Below are 21,141 nucleotides of genomic sequence, written 5' to 3' on the forward strand. Positions count from 1 at the left end.
GGGTCATTAATGCCCGGGAGACTATTTTACACTATTAAGAAATGATTCTTAAAAAAAAAAAAAAACCTTGCAAATTCGATTAATTCATGTGTTTGTTTTAAAAAATCTATTTTTATCTAAAAAATCAATTAATAATTGATAAATTTGCTGTACCAAATAAATAATATAATTATTTATTTTATTGTCATTACCTTGACTAAGAAAATTGATTAGCCTCTTAAACTTGCTTAAAATGACATTATAAATCTCCTTAACTCCGGCATACAGACTTTGAAAAAATGAAATGTATGTCATTTAAGCAAATTTTGAAAAAACAAATAGAAATTAACAAATACACTAGCTATTATATTTCATAACTTACTTACTCTAAATTTAGCCTCTGTTGTTTTTACTTTTCCACAAAATTAAAGAATCTATAATATATACCTTCATTTGGAGTATATTCCTTTACTACTAATTGAGCTTCTGAGCAAAAAGTTAGGTAAAGCTACTGGGCAAAGATAAAATTAACCCTATAAAATTTTAAATAAATTCATATACTCACTCATTAATTTGAACTCTTATCATTGAATTAAAATCAGCAAAAAATTTAGCTATTTACTTTTATAATCGTGTAGCTTTTAAACAACACATATGAAATTAGAATAAATAAACCAACAGGCTATTTACTTCTATAATCGTGGTAGCGTTTGATGCATGTGGCTGAGCAATTGTGATGCCAAAATTGGTGACGCGTAAAACGCCTTGCTGATGACATTAAAAACACGTTACTAATGACCACTTTTCCACTAGTGTTAGTATAAAGAAACCAAAGGGTAATTTCTAACTCATGGGCATGTTTTAAATCAACAAATAAATTAATCATTAGAGCATAAAACATGACCATATCCATATAGCATAAAAGATAGAAATAGATATGAAATATGAAGTCAGAATAATCAATATAGAAGTGTAGATACACTAAAACTATAATCAATAGAGCATAAGCCAATAATCAACCAACTGGATCCTATTTAACATAATAAAAACTAACATGAAACAGTCTATCAAACTGAATTCATCACACCAATGGTATAAGTTCCTATATGAATTGGTGGTGTTTCATTCTAAAAAATAGAAATATTTCTAGTGTGCCACAGAATCCAAATTAAACTAACAACTCCAACTGACCATAACAAACCCACTAGAGAACTGAAGCTATATGATTTAAACTCTTGAAGATAAGAGTAATTAGAGAATCTATCAATACAATATGTTTACCAAAAAGAGAGCCCAACCCTCTCCAAGCAACGTGAGAAAAAAAACAGTGAACCAGAATATGTTCAGTTGATTCCAAGGCCAATTTGCATAAAATACAACCGGAAACAGTAGGCATGCCACACTTCTACAATTGGTCATGCATGGGCATGTAACCCAATAAAGCCCTCCAACAAACGATGGAATGAGAAGGAGGAATGGCTTCAGACCAAATAAACTTACACCATTGAACCTTTAATGCATTATTACCCAATAAAAATAGAAATCCTTGACAATAAATATACCTGAAGAAGAACCTGTCTAGGCGCAGAAGTCTTCATCATCACCGCCATGCCTAATCTCCATAATATGCTGCTGTAAAACTTGTGGAAGTTGCTGCAGATTTATCGATGAATCTCCATCGAGAAATTCCTTAATGCTATTAAACCGGGCACATTGGATATTAAGGGGAAAATTTAATTGTTCTCCCACTAAGGGTCTTAATCCATAATTCACTCCAGAAATTCAGCTTTGAATTGTTTCTAATCCACCAGTATGATTGATCCCTAAGAATATAGTAGACCTCTCGAATTGATGGCCAAATTGAAGAATTAGAAATTGCACCATTTGGGAGCCCAAAATGCAGAAGAAATCGCCGTTTTAAAAGAATTGAAACTAAAGAGTTCTCAATAAGTAATTCCCATGCCATATTGCCAAGAAGAGCCTTAAACTAGAGAAATTGTTTTCTGCCATTCTTAATTGGATTACAACAGACTTTCCACGGAACAATAACAAACTTCCTTGTGTCAATATAGCCAGTCCATAAAAAAAATCCTACTATAATTATTCAACCTTTTCAAAAGCCCCACTGGCCACTTATAAATAATGAAGGAATGAATGAAAGCCCCAGTCATCCCCGACTTGATCAAAGTTAACCGACCAGCAAATGAAAGTGAAGTTCCTTTCCATTTACTAAAATTAGCCAGGAACCTACCCGTAAGAGGCTATAAATGATAATGCCTAGGAGATCCGATGAAAAAGTGGGACACCAAGATAAGAGAAAGGCAACCCCTGCAGCCGAGAATGCCAATTAAATTCGCGAAGAAAGCAACAACACGTTGGGTTGAAGTATATGTGTCCTAAAATACACAGCCGACTTTCCCCGATTGACAATCTGCCCCGAAAGAAGACAATAAAAATCAATTTTTTTAATAGTGCGCATATTCCGGACGACAGCTTTGCCAAAAGAGAAATATATCATCTGCGTATAACAAATGTGAAGGAAAATAAACCCCACAGGAAAACACCATATTATCAAACTCTCCACTTGCTTATAATTTAGCAATCCAGTGACTGAAGAAATCCTATGCAAGACCAAATAAAATAGGAGATAGAGGATCCTTGACAAACCCCACATGAGCAAGTAAAATAGCCCCGAGAACGGCCCTCAATAAGAATCGAGACTCGAGAAGAAGAAAGGATATTCAGGATCCAGTGTTTAAACTTCAATGTAAAACCGAAAGCCCCTAAGACTGTAAGCAAAAAATTCCAATCCAGTGTATCAAATGCCTTTCAAATGTCAATTTTCAAATCCATATTACCATAAAAACAACACTTGTCCAAAGAATTAACCCCTTCTGAAGCTGCAGAAATATAGTGGTGGACACTACAATTTTTTATGAACTCGAACTGGTTTTTAGAAACAATGCGAGAAGAAATAATTGCAAGTTTGTCTGTGAGAATTTTAGAAATAATTCTAAAACTAAAATTACTCATAACAATTGGTCGATACTGATCTACTCGACTGGAACCCTCGACTTTAGGAATTAAAACCATGAGATTAGAATTCATACCAGGAAGAATATGACCATTGTTAAACAAACTTTTAACCATATTACAGACATCATAACCAACAATGTCCCAAAAAGTTTGGAAAAAATCCTTGTGAAACCATTATGCATTGTCTTTATCCATACTAAAAACTGAAAACCGAATTTCCTCATTTAAAGGATATCTTGCCAAATCAACATTGTCTTCTGTTGTGACAAACTCGGATATATCATCCGCAACTACTCCTAATTCCACCAAAGTGCTACGACTAATAAAAAATTGAGAGAAATAATTCACCACATGTGAAGAGACAACTTCTATTGAGTTCGTAATTTCTCCATTAATTTCCATAACATCAATTCTAGCCCATAATTTTTTAATAGCAGCAACTTGGTGGAAGAAAGACGTGTTCCGATCCCCATCTTTTTTTAACCATTTAACATTGCTCCGCTCTTAATAGAAAAATTCTTTCCTCTGAAGCTATAAGTCGAGGCTAGCATGAGCTAAAAGCTCTTGCTCATGAAGATCTGCTAGGAATCCCACTTTTTCAAGCTGATATTGGACCGTAACTAATTTCTCACTTGCAATATGAATATTCTCATCAAGCAACCCGAAAACACTATGATTCCAATTTCTAAGAATGGGACGTAAAGTACAAAATTTTTGGCATAGAAAGGAACTAGAAGAGAGAAACCTAAGGATCACCACAAGAACATGAAAACTGAAGAGGCTTGTGATCCGATAGATACCGCGGAAGCGCAACACAAGAAATCGAACCCCAAAAATCCATAAAACTTGCCGAGACCATTGATTGATCCAAACCACACTCAAACCTTGTAGAACCCAGCCTACCATTACAACAAGTGTATTTTGCACCAACTGTTATGACATAAAAAAAAATTGCACATGTCAATGAATGACCAAAAATCAACATAAGACGAACTAACAGGTAAGGCACCCATCTTCTCATGTGATCCGACGATTGCATTAAAAACTCTTAGAATTAACCAACTCCCTTGAGATGAATCACATAGGCCAATAAAATTTGACCAAAGAGATAAACGATGAGAAATTAAATTACTGCCATAGATGAAGGTCAGACGCTGCATAGAACCCGACACACTATAATCCACTGTGATATGCTGCTCATGCTCACGGATAATGGTGACTTGATGAGAGATTCTTGCCAATAACCACAAAGAGGGAAAGTTTCTAACATTCTAGGAAATCAACTTCAACCCCAAACTACTCCAAAGTCTAGTCGGAATACTTTCGAACTGAACCATTGGCTCAACAATACAAACGAAATCAGGTTTATTTTGCGAACAATAAAGGCTAAGAGCTGGCTGTGTATGAGGGTTATTCAAACCCCGAAAATTCCAATAAAAACAATAATGGATAATATCTTCCTTTTTTGCTACGCTCTCTTTTAGGGAGTATTGATTCAGAGGCGTTAATCTCAATTGACCGATGATTTAAATCCGAAAAAAGAACCGAGACGTTCAGATGTTCATCTACCCATTGCTTTGAATTCTGAAAACAAGATTCTGATTTGGAAGGTAATAACTTTGAAATAATAAGTTCATTGTTTGCACTCCCATCCATGTTGGATAAAAGATCAAATCTATTTGGGGATAAAATGTCAGCTTTTAGTGGCGAGTCCGTAAAAACAATACTCACGGCCGGACGAAAGACATTAACATTATAACGTTTATCTATGTTGCCCGGACACGGATACAGATACGGTATCTGACACGGATACGGGAAACATCATTTCTATAAAACACAAGACACGGAAACATGGGGGAAATGTTTAAATATTAAAAATATAAGGGCACATTTATAAATATTAAAAATTTAAGAGTCATTTTTTATATTAATTAGGAGTTTTTGGCATTGATTCACCCTGTCCTTTGGTTATCTGAAGTGAATAAAGATACTCTGTTTCACTCTTTTTTTTTATACGATTAGTGAATCTGTAACTGCTCTCTAAATCTATGTCTTTTGGTTTACCTGAGATTTTAATTTTTCTGCATATATAGATAACATAATCCTTTGCATATTCCTGCTCTTTAATACCTTGAAATAACGATCGATGATCTTGATATTACGTGTGCAACTTTTTGATATTACGGAAACAGCCTCGAAACATATCCCAACAGTTTTTGGGCATTTTCGTATCGGATATGTATCAGAAACGTGATAAGTTAGGTTGTTCACGTATCTGTGCTTCAAAGATTGGTGGTAACCAATTGGTTATTGTTTTAATACAACTTCCCACCCCAGCTTCAACCTCCAAATCAGATGATGAAGAGCTATTAATTTATCCCACAACAACGTATTCTCCTGAAATATGGTCTTGGACTCACTGAGGTACACACTATTTAAGGGCAACATTAATATTTTTAAGAATACCAAATATAGAAATGTCATCATTACTTTGATCATGAACGTTTTTTGAAATTTTAATATTGTCCAGTTCTCCTGAATTATTCCTAGGAGTATTAGATTGTCCATCAAAAGTATCTGATTCCGGTTTAGATTGAACTGTGGAATGTTTATGGTACACAATTAAGCGTTTAAATTTTGACGTAATAGAAACTATGGCTGTATAATTTTGATTTGAAACATTATTATCAGAGATTTTTTTGCATTGATACGCAACGTGTCCTATAGCCGAACATTGTTTATAAAATTTTGGCAAATCTTCGTATACCTGAATCCACAGTTTCTTGCCATCTCTTTCAATCCCAACCCGTGGCTGTAATTTACTCGCCATATCAACATCCAGCAATATCCTAGTAAAATGTCCCTAATCTCATTCTAAGGTAGCTCAATCGGCACTACTTACCCGCTTTATATCAAAATGAAGATTATCATTGTACGAAAATGAACTATTTATTTTTAATTTGTTTTAATTTATTGATTATTTTTGTAATTTCATAATAGAACTGAAAATTAATATTTTTAAATTCGACAAAACATTTCATTTTTTTTTCAATTCGTATGGAACACATTAAGATTCTTTAGTTTTTTGTACATATATATTTTTTAAATTTATAAATATCTTACCTAAAAGTGATAAAATGACATACTTATAAAATGAGGATGACAAAATTTATAACCACCAATACATAATTTAATAAATTATTCTCAAATTAACCCAACTTGTAATGGTTAAGAATAAAATGGTAACATTTCATATTAGGATAAAATTATTTTTGAAATTAGGGGCATTTTTGAGTTTATCCAAAAAAAAAAAAAATCAACGTCATTGCCAAATTTTACGAGTTACTTAAAGCTACTTGCAAAGATAAAATGAACCACATAAAATTTTAGATAAGTTCATATACTCACTCATCAATTTTGAACTCTTAACATTGTACGAAAATCAGCAAAAGTTTAGCCATTTACTCACTCATCAATTTTAGATAAGTTCATATACTCACTCATCCCTTACAATCAAGCTTGTTTATGCACGTTGAACATATCTTATAGAGAACAAAAAGCTTATAGAGTTTTTATAATAATATTTCATGATCAGGTGGCTGGGTAGGATATTTCTCATATGATACGGTGCGATATGTAGAGAAACAAAAGCTTCCATTTTCAAGGGCTCCTAAAGATGACAGAAACCTGCCAGACATACACCTTGGCTTGTATGAGGATGTGGTTGTACTTGACCATGTAGAGAAGGTATTGTTATAGGATAATTGAGCATACTTTGTTTTTATCATTTCTCCAAAGCTAGATTTATATGATTGAAAAGAGAAAATGATATTCTGCACTTCTAAATATTATGATAAAGGAGTACTTGTTTGAGTCTTATTTCAGAGATACAAATCTTAATCATTCCAGTTTGAATTATGCCTCAAAAATTGTTTAAGGGGCTTATGATTATATTTGGAGCCTCCTAAAATTTCAATTATGAGATGTTCCTAGAGCTAATTCATGAGCAGTCACGTTCTAACTTGTATGTTCATAAATGGCTATCACGATGTCTCTTATGATTATATCTAAGTGGCTTCATTCTCACAACGTTTAAAATTTTAACTCAACCATCACATACTACTGGAAAAACGGAAATCAAGAGAACTCATATTCAACATTTAGAATAATCTACTTAATCAGAATTTATCTTGAATGCTTTATCCTTTGAGTCTTATAATTTCAGAGATACAAATCTTAATCACTTCAATTTGAGTTATGCCTCAAAATTTTTGTTGACATAAAAAATTGTTTATGAAATTATCTTTGTAAAATTTTATTTTATGAGTTGACAATATAAAAATAACTTTTTATTTTCAATGAAATTGTATTTGTAATTCTCAGAAAGTCCACCTGATCCATTGGGTAAGGATGGATAGATACAAATCAGTTGAAGATGCATACTCTGATGGTCTTCACCGATTAAAAAAATTGGTAGCAAGACTGCAATACTTTGACTCGTAAGTTATTGTTATACATTTATGTTTCCTTATTCTTTTTACATCTCACCTCATATGACATATTTTCCTTCAATGTTCAAATTTTAGTCCAACAATATCTACTGGACTTATACAATTGGAGACTCGCCATTTTGGTCCCGCTTTGACAAATTCCAATGTGGCAAGGGAAGATTACTTGAAACTGGTTTCCAAAGCTAAAGAGCACATAGCTGCAGGTGACATATTCCAATTAGTTTTGAGTCAACGTTTTGAACGGAGAACGTTTGCGGACCCATTTGAAGTCTACAGGGCTTTACGAGTTGTAAATCCAAGCCCTTATATGACATATTTCCAAGTATGTTTTTTCTTGTCAAAGCTATATATTAATTATTTTAGTGCTATATATTGTGTGTTCATTGTTTTGCTTGTTCAAGCAATAAAAAAATTTATGTTCTCTTACAGGCAAGAGGGTGTATTTTAGTTGCCTCAAGCCCTGAGATTCTTACTCGTGTTAAAAAGGTAAAATATTAGGATGTATAATAATATTTGTGGAAGTTTAATAATCTTTACCAATTAATCTTATCTATTGTTCAGTTTAGTTTTCTAAAAATCCTAGCATGTTGATATCTTTTCTGCATATTGACTAAATAGAACAAAATAATTAATCGGCCCTTGGCTGGAACAATGAGAAGAGGAAGGACAGATGCAGAAGATGAGTTGTTTGAGTCAAAACTTAGAAATGATCCGAAGCAGTGTGCAGAGCATATCATGCTTGTTGATTTGGGCAGAAATGACGTTGGAAAGGTACATGGTTGATATTCTCCATTTCACTTCGCTTACAAATGATACTGTTATGGTGTTTTATTTTTATATCTCGGTGTCTGTATATTATACATATGTTGCAGGTAGCCAAGCTTGGCTTTGTGACAGTTGAAAAACTTATGAATGTTGAAAGGTATTCCCATGTCATGCACCTGAGCTCAACGGTAAGAATTTCAAAAAGTGCATACGTTACTAATGAAAATAAAGTTGAAAACTATCCTTGTAAACATTCCTATTCAATCCTTTATGTAGGTCACCGGAGAGCTCAAGGATGACCTTTCCTGTTGGGATGTGTTACGTGCTGCTCTGCCTGTTGGGACTGTTAGCGGAGCTCCCAAGGTTTGTTAGCTTTTTATTTCTTTGTCTACATGACTCGTTAATGCTACACATAGCATATATTAACATGCTCTTTAACAATTCCATTTGATATAACCAACAATGTTTCCTTCCTTTTTGACATTGTGCAACAGGTCAGAGCTATGGAGCTCATAGATCAGCTTGAAGTGACAAGGCGAGGTCCCTATAGTGGCGGTTTTGGCGGTGTGTCATTTTCAGGAGACATGGATATTGCCTTGTCTCTACGGACTATGGTATTTTCTACTGCAACTTTATTTGACACCATGTATTCGTATGAAGATATTAACAAGCAACGTCGGGAATGGGTGGCCCATCTCCAAGCTGGTGGAGGCATTGTAGCTGATAGTGATCCGGATGATGAGCACCGGGAGTGCCAGAACAAAGCCGCTGGCCTTGCACGTGCTATTGACTTAGCCGAGGCTGCTTTTCTCTCTATTTCTGAAACTTAGAACTATAAAATGCTGGAATTTTTGGTCTTTTTTGTAGAACCCAATGAGAATATTAATTCTTCTCCTTTATGTCCAATTTTGGGTATATATCATACAGTTGATGTTTTTATGCATGGTTATATATATAGCAAGGAATTTTAGAGTTTGCTTAGCTAAACAGTAAAATTAAACAAGTATAGCTTAAAGGGAAGATGAACGCCTATTTGAAAGGCACAAGTAAACTTAAACAAGTATAGCTTAAAGCAAACAAAATTCATCTGAATACTCTACACTTAACCGAAGATGGCTTATTTGAAAGGCATAAAATCCGGTCCTTTATGAAACTATTGATGCGAATTAAGGATGGAAACGAGTACTGTATATGCAATACATGGAAGTATCCGACACCAATGAGATTAAATGTACCCTGTATAAAAGGGTATGAGACGAGTATGTTATCAATAAAATTACTCGTTACGGGAATGGGAATACTCCAGATATCCCGATTCCGCCATATATTTAACTATTTAATTATAGTGTATTTTAATTTGTTGATAATTGGAGTGATTTAGAATTTAGAGTTTGTAATATTTGTTAAATTTGTAAATGAATTATTTATCTAGGGTTTATTAAATTTATTCTTTATTAAATTTGCAGTATTTTTTATTTTATGTATTGTTATTAACCCGTAAGGGTACCTATGCGTACCCACGATTTAGATGGGACGGGAATGGAATTCATGAAGTATATCCGCTGGGGTAATGGCACAAGTGCAAATAATGAAAAAATAAATGGGTAAGGGTTTGACACATTGACACTGTCAGCATGTATCCGGCTGGTTGTCATCCTTAATCTGAACATTCATTGAAGATAGTGATAGATTTAGAAATTATTGAGCCGGAAAAATCTTATAGAGTATATCATTAACCCTCTGACTTAATTAAAGTGATATGATTAACTTTCTAAACTCACATGTCAAAACAATTGAGAGTTCAGGCAAATTAAACCCGTATCATTTTAAGCACAATTAGAAGCTAAAAAGATTACTCTAGTCGCTCGAAATCAAAAATCCTCTTCGATTTTCTCCAATTAGCCCCTCTAGGAGTTTTTGTGGTCCCTAAACAATTTTTAGCCGCTTGGACTCTGCTTAGGCCTCCTCAACATCGTCGAGACCGCCTAAGCAACCATGAACAAAAGATTTTTTTATTATGAACTTATTGTTTCATTATTGTAATTAAGTTTTGAGTTGTTTCAATGATATTGTTGTTGAAATGTTGATATTTGATAATTTTTAAAGATATATATTACAAATATATATGTTTTTCTATATTAAATAATTTTATATTATTATTTTTAGATAGTATAATACATATTTTAAGTGAAACTATATAACAATTTTTTGATTAATAAATAAAAAATATAAAAATACAAATCCGATTAATCCCCTACAAGTCCCCGATTAATCCTCGAGGACCCTGTCCGCTCGACTAGTACTCAATATTTTTTACAACCTTGAAAACGCTAGAGGTTTTCCTCATTGTTCATTCGCCTTCTTCATTAAAAAATTTACCGAAAAAATGATGTTTAGTAAATTTTGTACAAAATTCTAACTTTATTAACGGTTGCCTAAAAAATAATGAAAGGAGGAATCATTAATTTTATATTGTGGTGAAACTTAGAAAAATAACAAAAAAAAAAAAAGGAAAGAAAAATATGAAGGAGGTATCATTCTTTTTGTTTTCTTGTTGAACAAAGCAAAATTACAAAATCAAATGTCAGAATTCACGTGAATTTCATAAATCCGACTGTAACCGCAAGAATATCAAACCCAGATACAATTTATTCACTACAACATCAATTAACGAAGAAGAGCCTCAATATCATTTGTATGCCTTTAGGCCTACTACACCTAGCCACAACCCAGATATAAGATATATGATTGAGCCTTAACTATGATATCGAGCTTTTAGTTCAAACGATTCCATGACATGGTATAAGAGCCTCTAGGATAAAACAGTTGAGGGTTTAAATCCCGACAACCTCATTAATTTGTGCAATTAAAAACGCATGGCCGGATGAACCTGTGTTGTGCACACTGCAAGCCTAGGGGGTATTTACGTGTGGGAGTGTGTTAGAGATTAATATAAGATATATGATTGGGTCTGGATTATCTGCTCGAGCTTTTAATCAATTGGTTCCATGACATGGTAACAGAGCCTCTTGGACCAAACAGTCGAAATGGGAATGGTTGATTCTATGATTTATTGGAATCAATTCTTATTAGATGGTTAAAATTAGTAACCCAAACATTGGAAATGAGATTATGTCATTTCCATTCCCATTCGAGGACTAATTACTCCTTTTTTTTGCTCGTGTTCATTGATTAGTTCATTTGAATTAAAGAAAATAAAAAAATTATATATAGTAGCTAAGAAATTAATCGAGCCTGTAAGCGCACTTTCGAGTCAAAGTTAATGAGACTTGGACCTAGTTCGTTAATGTATGGAGCTGAGCCCACTCGAATCAAGCCTTGACCGAAATTTGACCGATCGAAGCTTGAATAGTTAGTTAACTAATCTGGGTCATTAATGCCCGGGAGACTATTTTACACTATTAAGAAATGATTCTTAAAAAAAAAAAAAAACCTTGCAAATTCGATTAATTCATGTGTTTGTTTTAAAAAATCTATTTTTATCTAAAAAATCAATTAATAATTGATAAATTTGCTGTACCAAATAAATAATATAATTATTTATTTTATTGTCATTACCTTGACTAAGAAAATTGATTAGCCTCTTAAACTTGCTTAAAATGACATTATAAATCTCCTTAACTCCGGCATACAGACTTTGAAAAAATGAAATGTATGTCATTTAAGCAAATTTTGAAAAAACAAATAGAAATTAACAAATACACTAGCTATTATATTTCATAACTTACTTACTCTAAATTTAGCCTCTGTTGTTTTTACTTTTCCACAAAATTAAAGAATCTATAATATATACCTTCATTTGGAGTATATTCCTTTACTACTAATTGAGCTTCTGAGCAAAAAGTTAGGTAAAGCTACTGGGCAAAGATAAAATTAACCCTATAAAATTTTAAATAAATTCATATACTCACTCATTAATTTGAACTCTTATCATTGAATTAAAATCAGCAAAAAATTTAGCTATTTACTTTTATAATCGTGTAGCTTTTAAACAACACATATGAAATTAGAATAAATAAACCAACAGGCTATTTACTTCTATAATCGTGGTAGCGTTTGATGCATGTGGCTGAGCAATTGTGATGCCAAAATTGGTGACGCGTAAAACGCCTTGCTGATGACATTAAAAACACGTTACTAATGACCACTTTTCCACTAGTGTTAGTATAAAGAAACCAAAGGGTAATTTCTAACTCATGGGCATGTTTTAAATCAACAAATAAATTAATCATTAGAGCATAAAACATGACCATATCCATATAGCATAAAAGATAGAAATAGATATGAAATATGAAGTCAGAATAATCAATATAGAAGTGTAGATACACTAAAACTATAATCAATAGAGCATAAGCCAATAATCAACCAACTGGATCCTATTTAACATAATAAAAACTAACATGAAACAGTCTATCAAACTGAATTCATCACACCAATGGTATAAGTTCCTATATGAATTGGTGGTGTTTCATTCTAAAAAATAGAAATATTTCTAGTGTGCCACAGAATCCAAATTAAACTAACAACTCCAACTGACCATAACAAACCCACTAGAGAACTGAAGCTATATGATTTAAACTCTTGAAGATAAGAGTAATTAGAGAATCTATCAATACAATATGTTTACCAAAAAGAGAGCCCAACCCTCTCCAAGCAACGTGAGAAAAAAAACAGTGAACCAGAATATGTTCAGTTGATTCCAAGGCCAATTTGCATAAAATACAACCGGAAACAGTAGGCATGCCACACTTCTACAATTGGTCATGCATGGGCATGTAACCCAATAAAGCCCTCCAACAAACGATGGAATGAGAAGGAGGAATGGCTTCAGACCAAATAAACTTACACCATTGAACCTTTAATGCATTATTACCCAATAAAAATAGAAATCCTTGACAATAAATATACCTGAAGAAGAACCTGTCTAGGCGCAGAAGTCTTCATCATCACCGCCATGCCTAATCTCCATAATATGCTGCTGTAAAACTTGTGGAAGTTGCTGCAGATTTATCGATGAATCTCCATCGAGAAATTCCTTAATGCTATTAAACCGGGCACATTGGATATTAAGGGGAAAATTTAATTGTTCTCCCACTAAGGGTCTTAATCCATAATTCACTCCAGAAATTCAGCTTTGAATTGTTTCTAATCCACCAGTATGATTGATCCCTAAGAATATAGTAGACCTCTCGAATTGATGGCCAAATTGAAGAATTAGAAATTGCACCATTTGGGAGCCCAAAATGCAGAAGAAATCGCCGTTTTAAAAGAATTGAAACTAAAGAGTTCTCAATAAGTAATTCCCATGCCATATTGCCAAGAAGAGCCTTAAACTAGAGAAATTGTTTTCTGCCATTCTTAATTGGATTACAACAGACTTTCCACGGAACAATAACAAACTTCCTTGTGTCAATATAGCCAGTCCATAAAAAAAATCCTACTATAATTATTCAACCTTTTCAAAAGCCCCACTGGCCACTTATAAATAATGAAGGAATGAATGAAAGCCCCAGTCATCCCCGACTTGATCAAAGTTAACCGACCAGCAAATGAAAGTGAAGTTCCTTTCCATTTACTAAAATTAGCCAGGAACCTACCCGTAAGAGGCTATAAATGATAATGCCTAGGAGATCCGATGAAAAAGTGGGACACCAAGATAAGAGAAAGGCAACCCCTGCAGCCGAGAATGCCAATTAAATTCGCGAAGAAAGCAACAACACGTTGGGTTGAAGTATATGTGTCCTAAAATACACAGCCGACTTTCCCCGATTGACAATCTGCCCCGAAAGAAGACAATAAAAATCAATTTTTTTAATAGTGCGCATATTCCGGACGACAGCTTTGCCAAAAGAGAAATATATCATCTGCGTATAACAAATGTGAAGGAAAATAAACCCCACAGGAAAACACCATATTATCAAACTCTCCACTTGCTTATAATTTAGCAATCCAGTGACTGAAGAAATCCTATGCAAGACCAAATAAAATAGGAGATAGAGGATCCTTGACAAACCCCACATGAGCAAGTAAAATAGCCCCGAGAACGGCCCTCAATAAGAATCGAGACTCGAGAAGAAGAAAGGATATTCAGGATCCAGTGTTTAAACTTCAATGTAAAACCGAAAGCCCCTAAGACTGTAAGCAAAAAATTCCAATCCAGTGTATCAAATGCCTTTCAAATGTCAATTTTCAAATCCATATTACCATAAAAACAACACTTGTCCAAAGAATTAACCCCTTCTGAAGCTGCAGAAATATAGTGGTGGACACTACAATTTTTTATGAACTCGAACTGGTTTTTAGAAACAATGCGAGAAGAAATAATTGCAAGTTTGTCTGTGAGAATTTTAGAAATAATTCTAAAACTAAAATTACTCATAACAATTGGTCGATACTGATCTACTCGACTGGAACCCTCGACTTTAGGAATTAAAACCATGAGATTAGAATTCATACCAGGAAGAATATGACCATTGTTAAACAAACTTTTAACCATATTACAGACATCATAACCAACAATGTCCCAAAAAGTTTGGAAAAAATCCTTGTGAAACCATTATGCATTGTCTTTATCCATACTAAAAACTGAAAACCGAATTTCCTCATTTAAAGGATATCTTGCCAAATCAACATTGTCTTCTGTTGTGACAAACTCGGATATATCATCCGCAACTACTCCTAATTCCACCAAAGTGCTACGACTAATAAAAAATTGAGAGAAATAATTCACCACATGTGAAGAGACAACTTCTATTGAGTTCGTAATTTCTCCATTAATTTCCATAACATCAATTCTAGCCCATAATTTTTTAATAGCAGCAACTTGGTGGAAGAAAGACGTGTTCCGATCCCCATCTTTTTTTAACCATTTAACATTGCTCCGCTCTTAATAGAAAAATTCTTTCCTCTGAAGCTATAAGTCGAGGCTAGCATGAGCTAAAAGCTCTTGCTCATGAAGATCTGCTAGGAATCCCACTTTTTCAAGCTGATATTGGACCGTAACTAATTTCTCACTTGCAATATGAATATTCTCATCAAGCAACCCGAAAACACTATGATTCCAATTTCTAAGAATGGGACGTAAAGTACAAAATTTTTGGCATAGAAAGGAACTAGAAGAGAGAAACCTAAGGATCACCACAAGAACATGAAAACTGAAGAGGCTTGTGATCCGATAGATACCGCGGAAGCGCAACACAAGAAATCGAACCCCAAAAATCCATAAAACTTGCCGAGACCATTGATTGATCCAAACCACACTCAAACCTTGTAGAACCCAGCCTACCATTACAACAAGTGTATTTTGCACCAACTGTTATGACATAAAAAAAAATTGCACATGTCAATGAATGACCAAAAATCAACATAAGACGAACTAACAGGTAAGGCACCCATCTTCTCATGTGATCCGACGATTGCATTAAAAACTCTTAGAATTAACCAACTCCCTTGAGATGAATCACATAGGCCAATAAAATTTGACCAAAGAGATAAACGATGAGAAATTAAATTACTGCCATAGATGAAGGTCAGACGCTGCATAGAACCCGACACACTATAATCCACTGTGATATGCTGCTCATGCTCACGGATAATGGTGACTTGATGAGAGATTCTTGCCAATAACCACAAAGAGGGAAAGTTTCTAACATTCTAGGAAATCAACTTCAACCCCAAACTACTCCAAAGTCTAGTCGGAATACTTTCGAACTGAACCATTGGCTCAACAATACAAACGAAATCAGGTTTATTTTGCGAACAATAAAGGCTAAGAGCTGGCTGTGTATGAGGGTTATTCAAACCCCGAAAATTCCAATAAAAACAATAATGGATAATATCTTCCTTTTTTGCTACGCTCTCTTTTAGGGAGTATTGATTCAGAGGCGTTAATCTCAATTGACCGATGATTTAAATCCGAAAAAAGAACCGAGACGTTCAGATGTTCATCTACCCATTGCTTTGAATTCTGAAAACAAGATTCTGATTTGGAAGGTAATAACTTTGAAATAATAAGTTCATTGTTTGCACTCCCATCCATGTTGGATAAAAGATCAAATCTATTTGGGGATAAAATGTCAGCTTTTAGTGGCGAGTCCGTAAAAACAATACTCACGGCCGGACGAAAGACATTAACATTATAACGTTTATCTATGTTGCCCGGACACGGATACAGATACGGTATCTGACACGGATACGGGAAACATCATTTCTATAAAACACAAGACACGGAAACATGGGGGAAATGTTTAAATATTAAAAATATAAGGGCACATTTATAAATATTAAAAATTTAAGAGTCATTTTTTATATTAATTAGGAGTTTTTGGCATTGATTCACCCTGTCCTTTGGTTATCTGAAGTGAATAAAGATACTCTGTTTCACTCTTTTTTTTTATACGATTAGTGAATCTGTAACTGCTCTCTAAATCTATGTCTTTTGGTTTACCTGAGATTTTAATTTTTCTGCATATATAGATAACATAATCCTTTGCATATTCCTGCTCTTTAATACCTTGAAATAACGATCGATGATCTTGATATTACGTGTGCAACTTTTTGATATTACGGAAACAGCCTCGAAACATATCCCAACAGTTTTTGGGCATTTTCGTATCGGATATGTATCAGAAACGTGATAAGTTAGGTTGTTCACGTATCTGTGCTTCAAAGATTGGTGGTAACCAATTGGTTATTGTTTTAATACAACTTCCCACCCCAGCTTCAACCTCCAAATCAGATGATGAAGAGCTATTAATTTATCCCACAACAACGTATTCTCCTGAAATATGGTCTTGGACTCACTGAGGTACACACTATTTAAGGGCAACATTAATATTTTTAAGAATACCAAATATAGAAATGTCATCATTACTTTGATCATGAACGTTTTTTGAAATTTTAATATTGTCCAGTTCTCCTGAATTATTCCTAGGAGTATTAGATTGTCCATCAAAAGTATCTGATTCCGGTTTAGATTGAACTGTGGAATGTTTATGGTACACAATTAAGCGTTTAAATTTTGACGTAATAGAAACTATGGCTGTATAATTTTGATTTGAAACATTATTATCAGAGATTTTTTTGCATTGATACGCAACGTGTCCTATAGCCGAACATTGTTTATAAAATTTTGGCAAATCTTCGTATACCTGAATCCACAGTTTCTTGCCATCTCTTTCAATCCCAACCCGTGGCTGTAATTTACTCGCCATATCAACATCCAGCAATATCCTAGTAAAATGTCCCTAATCTCATTCTAAGGTAGCTCAATCGGCACTACTTACCCGCTTTATATCAAAATGAAGATTATCATTGTACGAAAATGAACTATTTATTTTTAATTTGTTTTAATTTATTGATTATTTTTGTAATTTCATAATAGAACTGAAAATTAATATTTTTAAATTCGACAAAACATTTCATTTTTTTTTCAATTCGTATGGAACACATTAAGATTCTTTAGTTTTTTGTACATATATATTTTTTAAATTTATAAATATCTTACCTAAAAGTGATAAAATGACATACTTATAAAATGAGGATGACAAAATTTATAACCACCAATACATAATTTAATAAATTATTCTCAAATTAACCCAACTTGTAATGGTTAAGAATAAAATGGTAACATTTCATATTAGGATAAAATTATTTTTGAAATTAGGGGCATTTTTGAGTTTATCCAAAAAAAAAAAAATCAACGTCATTGCCAAATTTTACGAGTTACTTAAAGCTACTTGCAAAGATAAAATGAACCACATAAAATTTTAGATAAGTTCATATACTCACTCATCAATTTTGAACTCTTAACATTGTACGAAAATCAGCAAAAGTTTAGCCATTTACTCACTCATCAATTTTAGATAAGTTCATATACTCACTCATCCCTTACAATCAAGCTTGTTTATGCACGTTGAACATATCTTATAGAGAACAAAAAGCTTATAGAGTTTTTATAATAATATTTCATGATCAGGTGGCTGGGTAGGATATTTCTCATATGATACGGTGCTATATGTAGAGAAACAAAAGCTTCCATTTTCAAGGGCTCCTAAAGATGACAGAAACCTGCCAGACATACACCTTGGCTTGTATGAGGATGTGGTTGTACTTGACCATGTAGAGAAGGTATTGTTATAGGATAATTGAGCATACTTTGTTTTTATCATTTCTCCAAAGCTAGATTTATATGATTGAAAAGAGAAAATGATATTCTGCACTTCTAAATATTATGATAAAGGAGTACTTGTTTGAGTCTTATTTCAGAGATACAAATCTTAATCATTCCAGTTTGAATTATGCCTCAAAAATTGTTTAAGGGGCTTATGATTATATTTGGAGCCTCCTAAAATTTCAATTATGAGATGTTCCTAGAGCTAATTCATGAGCAGTCACGTTCTAACTTGTATGTTCATAAATGGCTATCACGATGTCTCTTATGATTATATCTAAGTGGCTTCATTCTCACAACGTTTAAAATTTTAACTCAACCATCACATACTACTGGAAAAACGGAAATCAAGAGAACTCATATTCAACATTTAGAATAATCTACTTAATCAGAATTTATCTTGAATGCTTTATCCTTTGAGTCTTATAATTTCAGAGATACAAATCTTAATCACTTCAATTTGAGTTATGCCTCAAAATTTTTGTTGACATAAAAAATTGTTTATGAAATTATATTTGTAAAATTTTATTTTATGAGTTGACAATATAAAAATAACTTTTTATTTTCAATGAAATTGTATTTGTAATTCTCAGAAAGTCCACCTGATCCATTGGGTAAGGATGGATAGATACAAATCAGTTGAAGATGCATACTCTGATGGTCTTCACCGATTAAAAAAATTGGTAGCAAGACTGCAATACTTTGACTCGTAAGTTATTGTTATACATTTATGTTTCCTTATTCTTTTTACATCTCACCTCATATGACATATTTTCCTTCAATGTTCAAATTTTAGTCCAACAATATCTACTGGACTTATACAATTGGAGACTCGCCATTTTGGTCCCGCTTTGACAAATTCCAATGTGGCAAGGGAAGATTACTTGAAACTGGTTTCCAAAGCTAAAGAGCACATAGCTGCAGGTGACATATTCCAATTAGTTTTGAGTCAACGTTTTGAACGGAGAACGTTTGCGGACCCATTTGAAGTCTACAGGGCTTTACGAGTTGTAAATCCAAGCCCTTATATGACATATTTCCAAGTATGTTTTTTCTTGTCAAAGCTATATATTAATTATTTTAGTGCTATATATTGTGTGTTCATTGTTTTGCTTGTTCAAGCAATAAAAAAATTTATGTTCTCTTACAGGCAAGAGGGTGTATTTTAGTTGCCTCAAGCCATGAGATTCTTACTCGTGTTAAAAAGGTAAAATATTAGGATGTATAATAATATTTGTGGAAGTTTAATAATCTTTACCAATTAATCTTATCTATTGTTCAGTTTAGTTTTCTAAAAATCCTAGCATGTTGATATCTTTTCTGCATATTGACTAAATAGAACAAAATAATTAATCGGCCCTTGGCTGGAACAATGAGAAGAGGAAGGACAGATGCAGAAGATGAGTTGTTTGAGTCAAAACTTAGAAATGATCCGAAGCAGTGTGCAGAGCATATCATGCTTGTTGATTTGGGCAGAAATGACGTTGGAAAGGTACATGGTTGATATTCTCCATTTCACTTCGCTTACAAATGATACTGTTATGGTGTTTTATTTTTATATCTCGGTGTCTGTATATTATACATATGTTGCAGGTAGCCAAGCTTGGCTTTGTGACAGTTGAAAAACTTATGAATGTTGAAAGGTATTCCCATGTCATGCACCTGAGCTCAACGGTAAGAATTTCAAAAAGTGCATACGTTACTAATGAAAATAAAGTTGAAAACTATCCTTGTAAACATTCCTATTCAATCCTTTATGTAGGTCACCGGAGAGCTCAAGGATGACCTTTCCTGTTGGGATGTGTTACGTGCTGCTCTGCCTGTTGGGACTGTTAGCGGAGCTCCCAAGGTTTGTTAGCTTTTTATTTCTTTGTCTACATGACTCGTTAATGCTACACATAGCATATATTAACATGCTCTTTAACAATTCCATTTGATATAACCAACAATGTTTCCTTCCTTTTTGACATTGTGCAACAGGTCAGAGCTATGGAGCTCATAGATCAGCTTGAAGTGACAAGGCGAGGTCCCTATAGTGGCGGTTTTGGCGGTGTGTCATTTTGAGGAGACATGGATATTGCCTTGTCTCTACGGACTATGGTATTTTCTACTGCAACTTTATTTGACACCATGTATTCGTATGAAGATATTAACAAGCAACGTCGGGAATGGGTGGCCCATCTCCAAGCTGGTGGAGGCATTGTAGCTGATAGTGATCCGGATGATGAGCACCGGGAGTGCCAGAACAAAGCCGCTGGCCTTGCACGTGCTATTGACTTAGCCGAGGCTGCTTTTCTCTCTATTTCTGAAACTTAGAACTATAAAATGCTGGAATTTTTGGTCTTTTTTGTAGAACCCAATGAGAATATTAATTCTTCTCCTTTATGTCCAATTTTGGGTATATATCATACAGTTGATGTTTTTATGCATGGTTATATATATAGCAAGGAATTTTAGAGTTTGCTTAGCTAAACAGTAAAATTAAACAAGTATAGCTTAAAGGGAAGATGAACGCCTATTTGAAAGGCACAAGTAAACTTAAACAAGTATAGCTTAAAGCAAACAAAATTCATCTGAATACTCTACACTTAACCGAAGATGGCTTATTTGAAAGGCATAAAATCCGGTCCTTTATGAAACTATTGATGCGAATTAAGG

At 33.7% G+C, this 21,141-nt stretch overlaps 1 protein-coding gene and 1 pseudogene across 1 annotated transcript; both read left to right on the forward strand.

Annotated features, from left to right (window-relative positions):
• The first annotated feature begins 6,643 nt into the window (after window positions 1-6,643).
• Window positions 6,644-9,206, forward strand: LOC136226947 (anthranilate synthase alpha subunit 1, chloroplastic-like). The gene is made up of 8 exons (XM_066015654.1): window positions 6,644-6,762; window positions 7,399-7,514; window positions 7,602-7,848; window positions 7,956-8,012; window positions 8,145-8,297; window positions 8,399-8,479; window positions 8,568-8,654; window positions 8,786-9,206. Exons 2-8 carry the CDS (start codon window positions 7,426-7,428, stop codon window positions 9,119-9,121), a joined length of 1,050 nt encoding a protein of 349 aa, XP_065871726.1. The 5' UTR covers window positions 6,644-6,762; window positions 7,399-7,425; the 3' UTR covers window positions 9,122-9,206.
• A 7,892-nt stretch (window positions 9,207-17,098) lies between these two features.
• Window positions 17,099-20,884, forward strand: LOC136227257 (anthranilate synthase alpha subunit 1, chloroplastic-like; annotated as a pseudogene).
• The last annotated feature ends 257 nt before the right edge of the window (window positions 20,885-21,141 follow it).

The sequence above is a fragment of the Euphorbia lathyris genome, chromosome 4, assembly GCF_963576675.1.
Source record: "Euphorbia lathyris chromosome 4, ddEupLath1.1, whole genome shotgun sequence".
NCBI classification, from domain to species: Eukaryota; Viridiplantae; Streptophyta; class Magnoliopsida; order Malpighiales; family Euphorbiaceae; genus Euphorbia; species Euphorbia lathyris.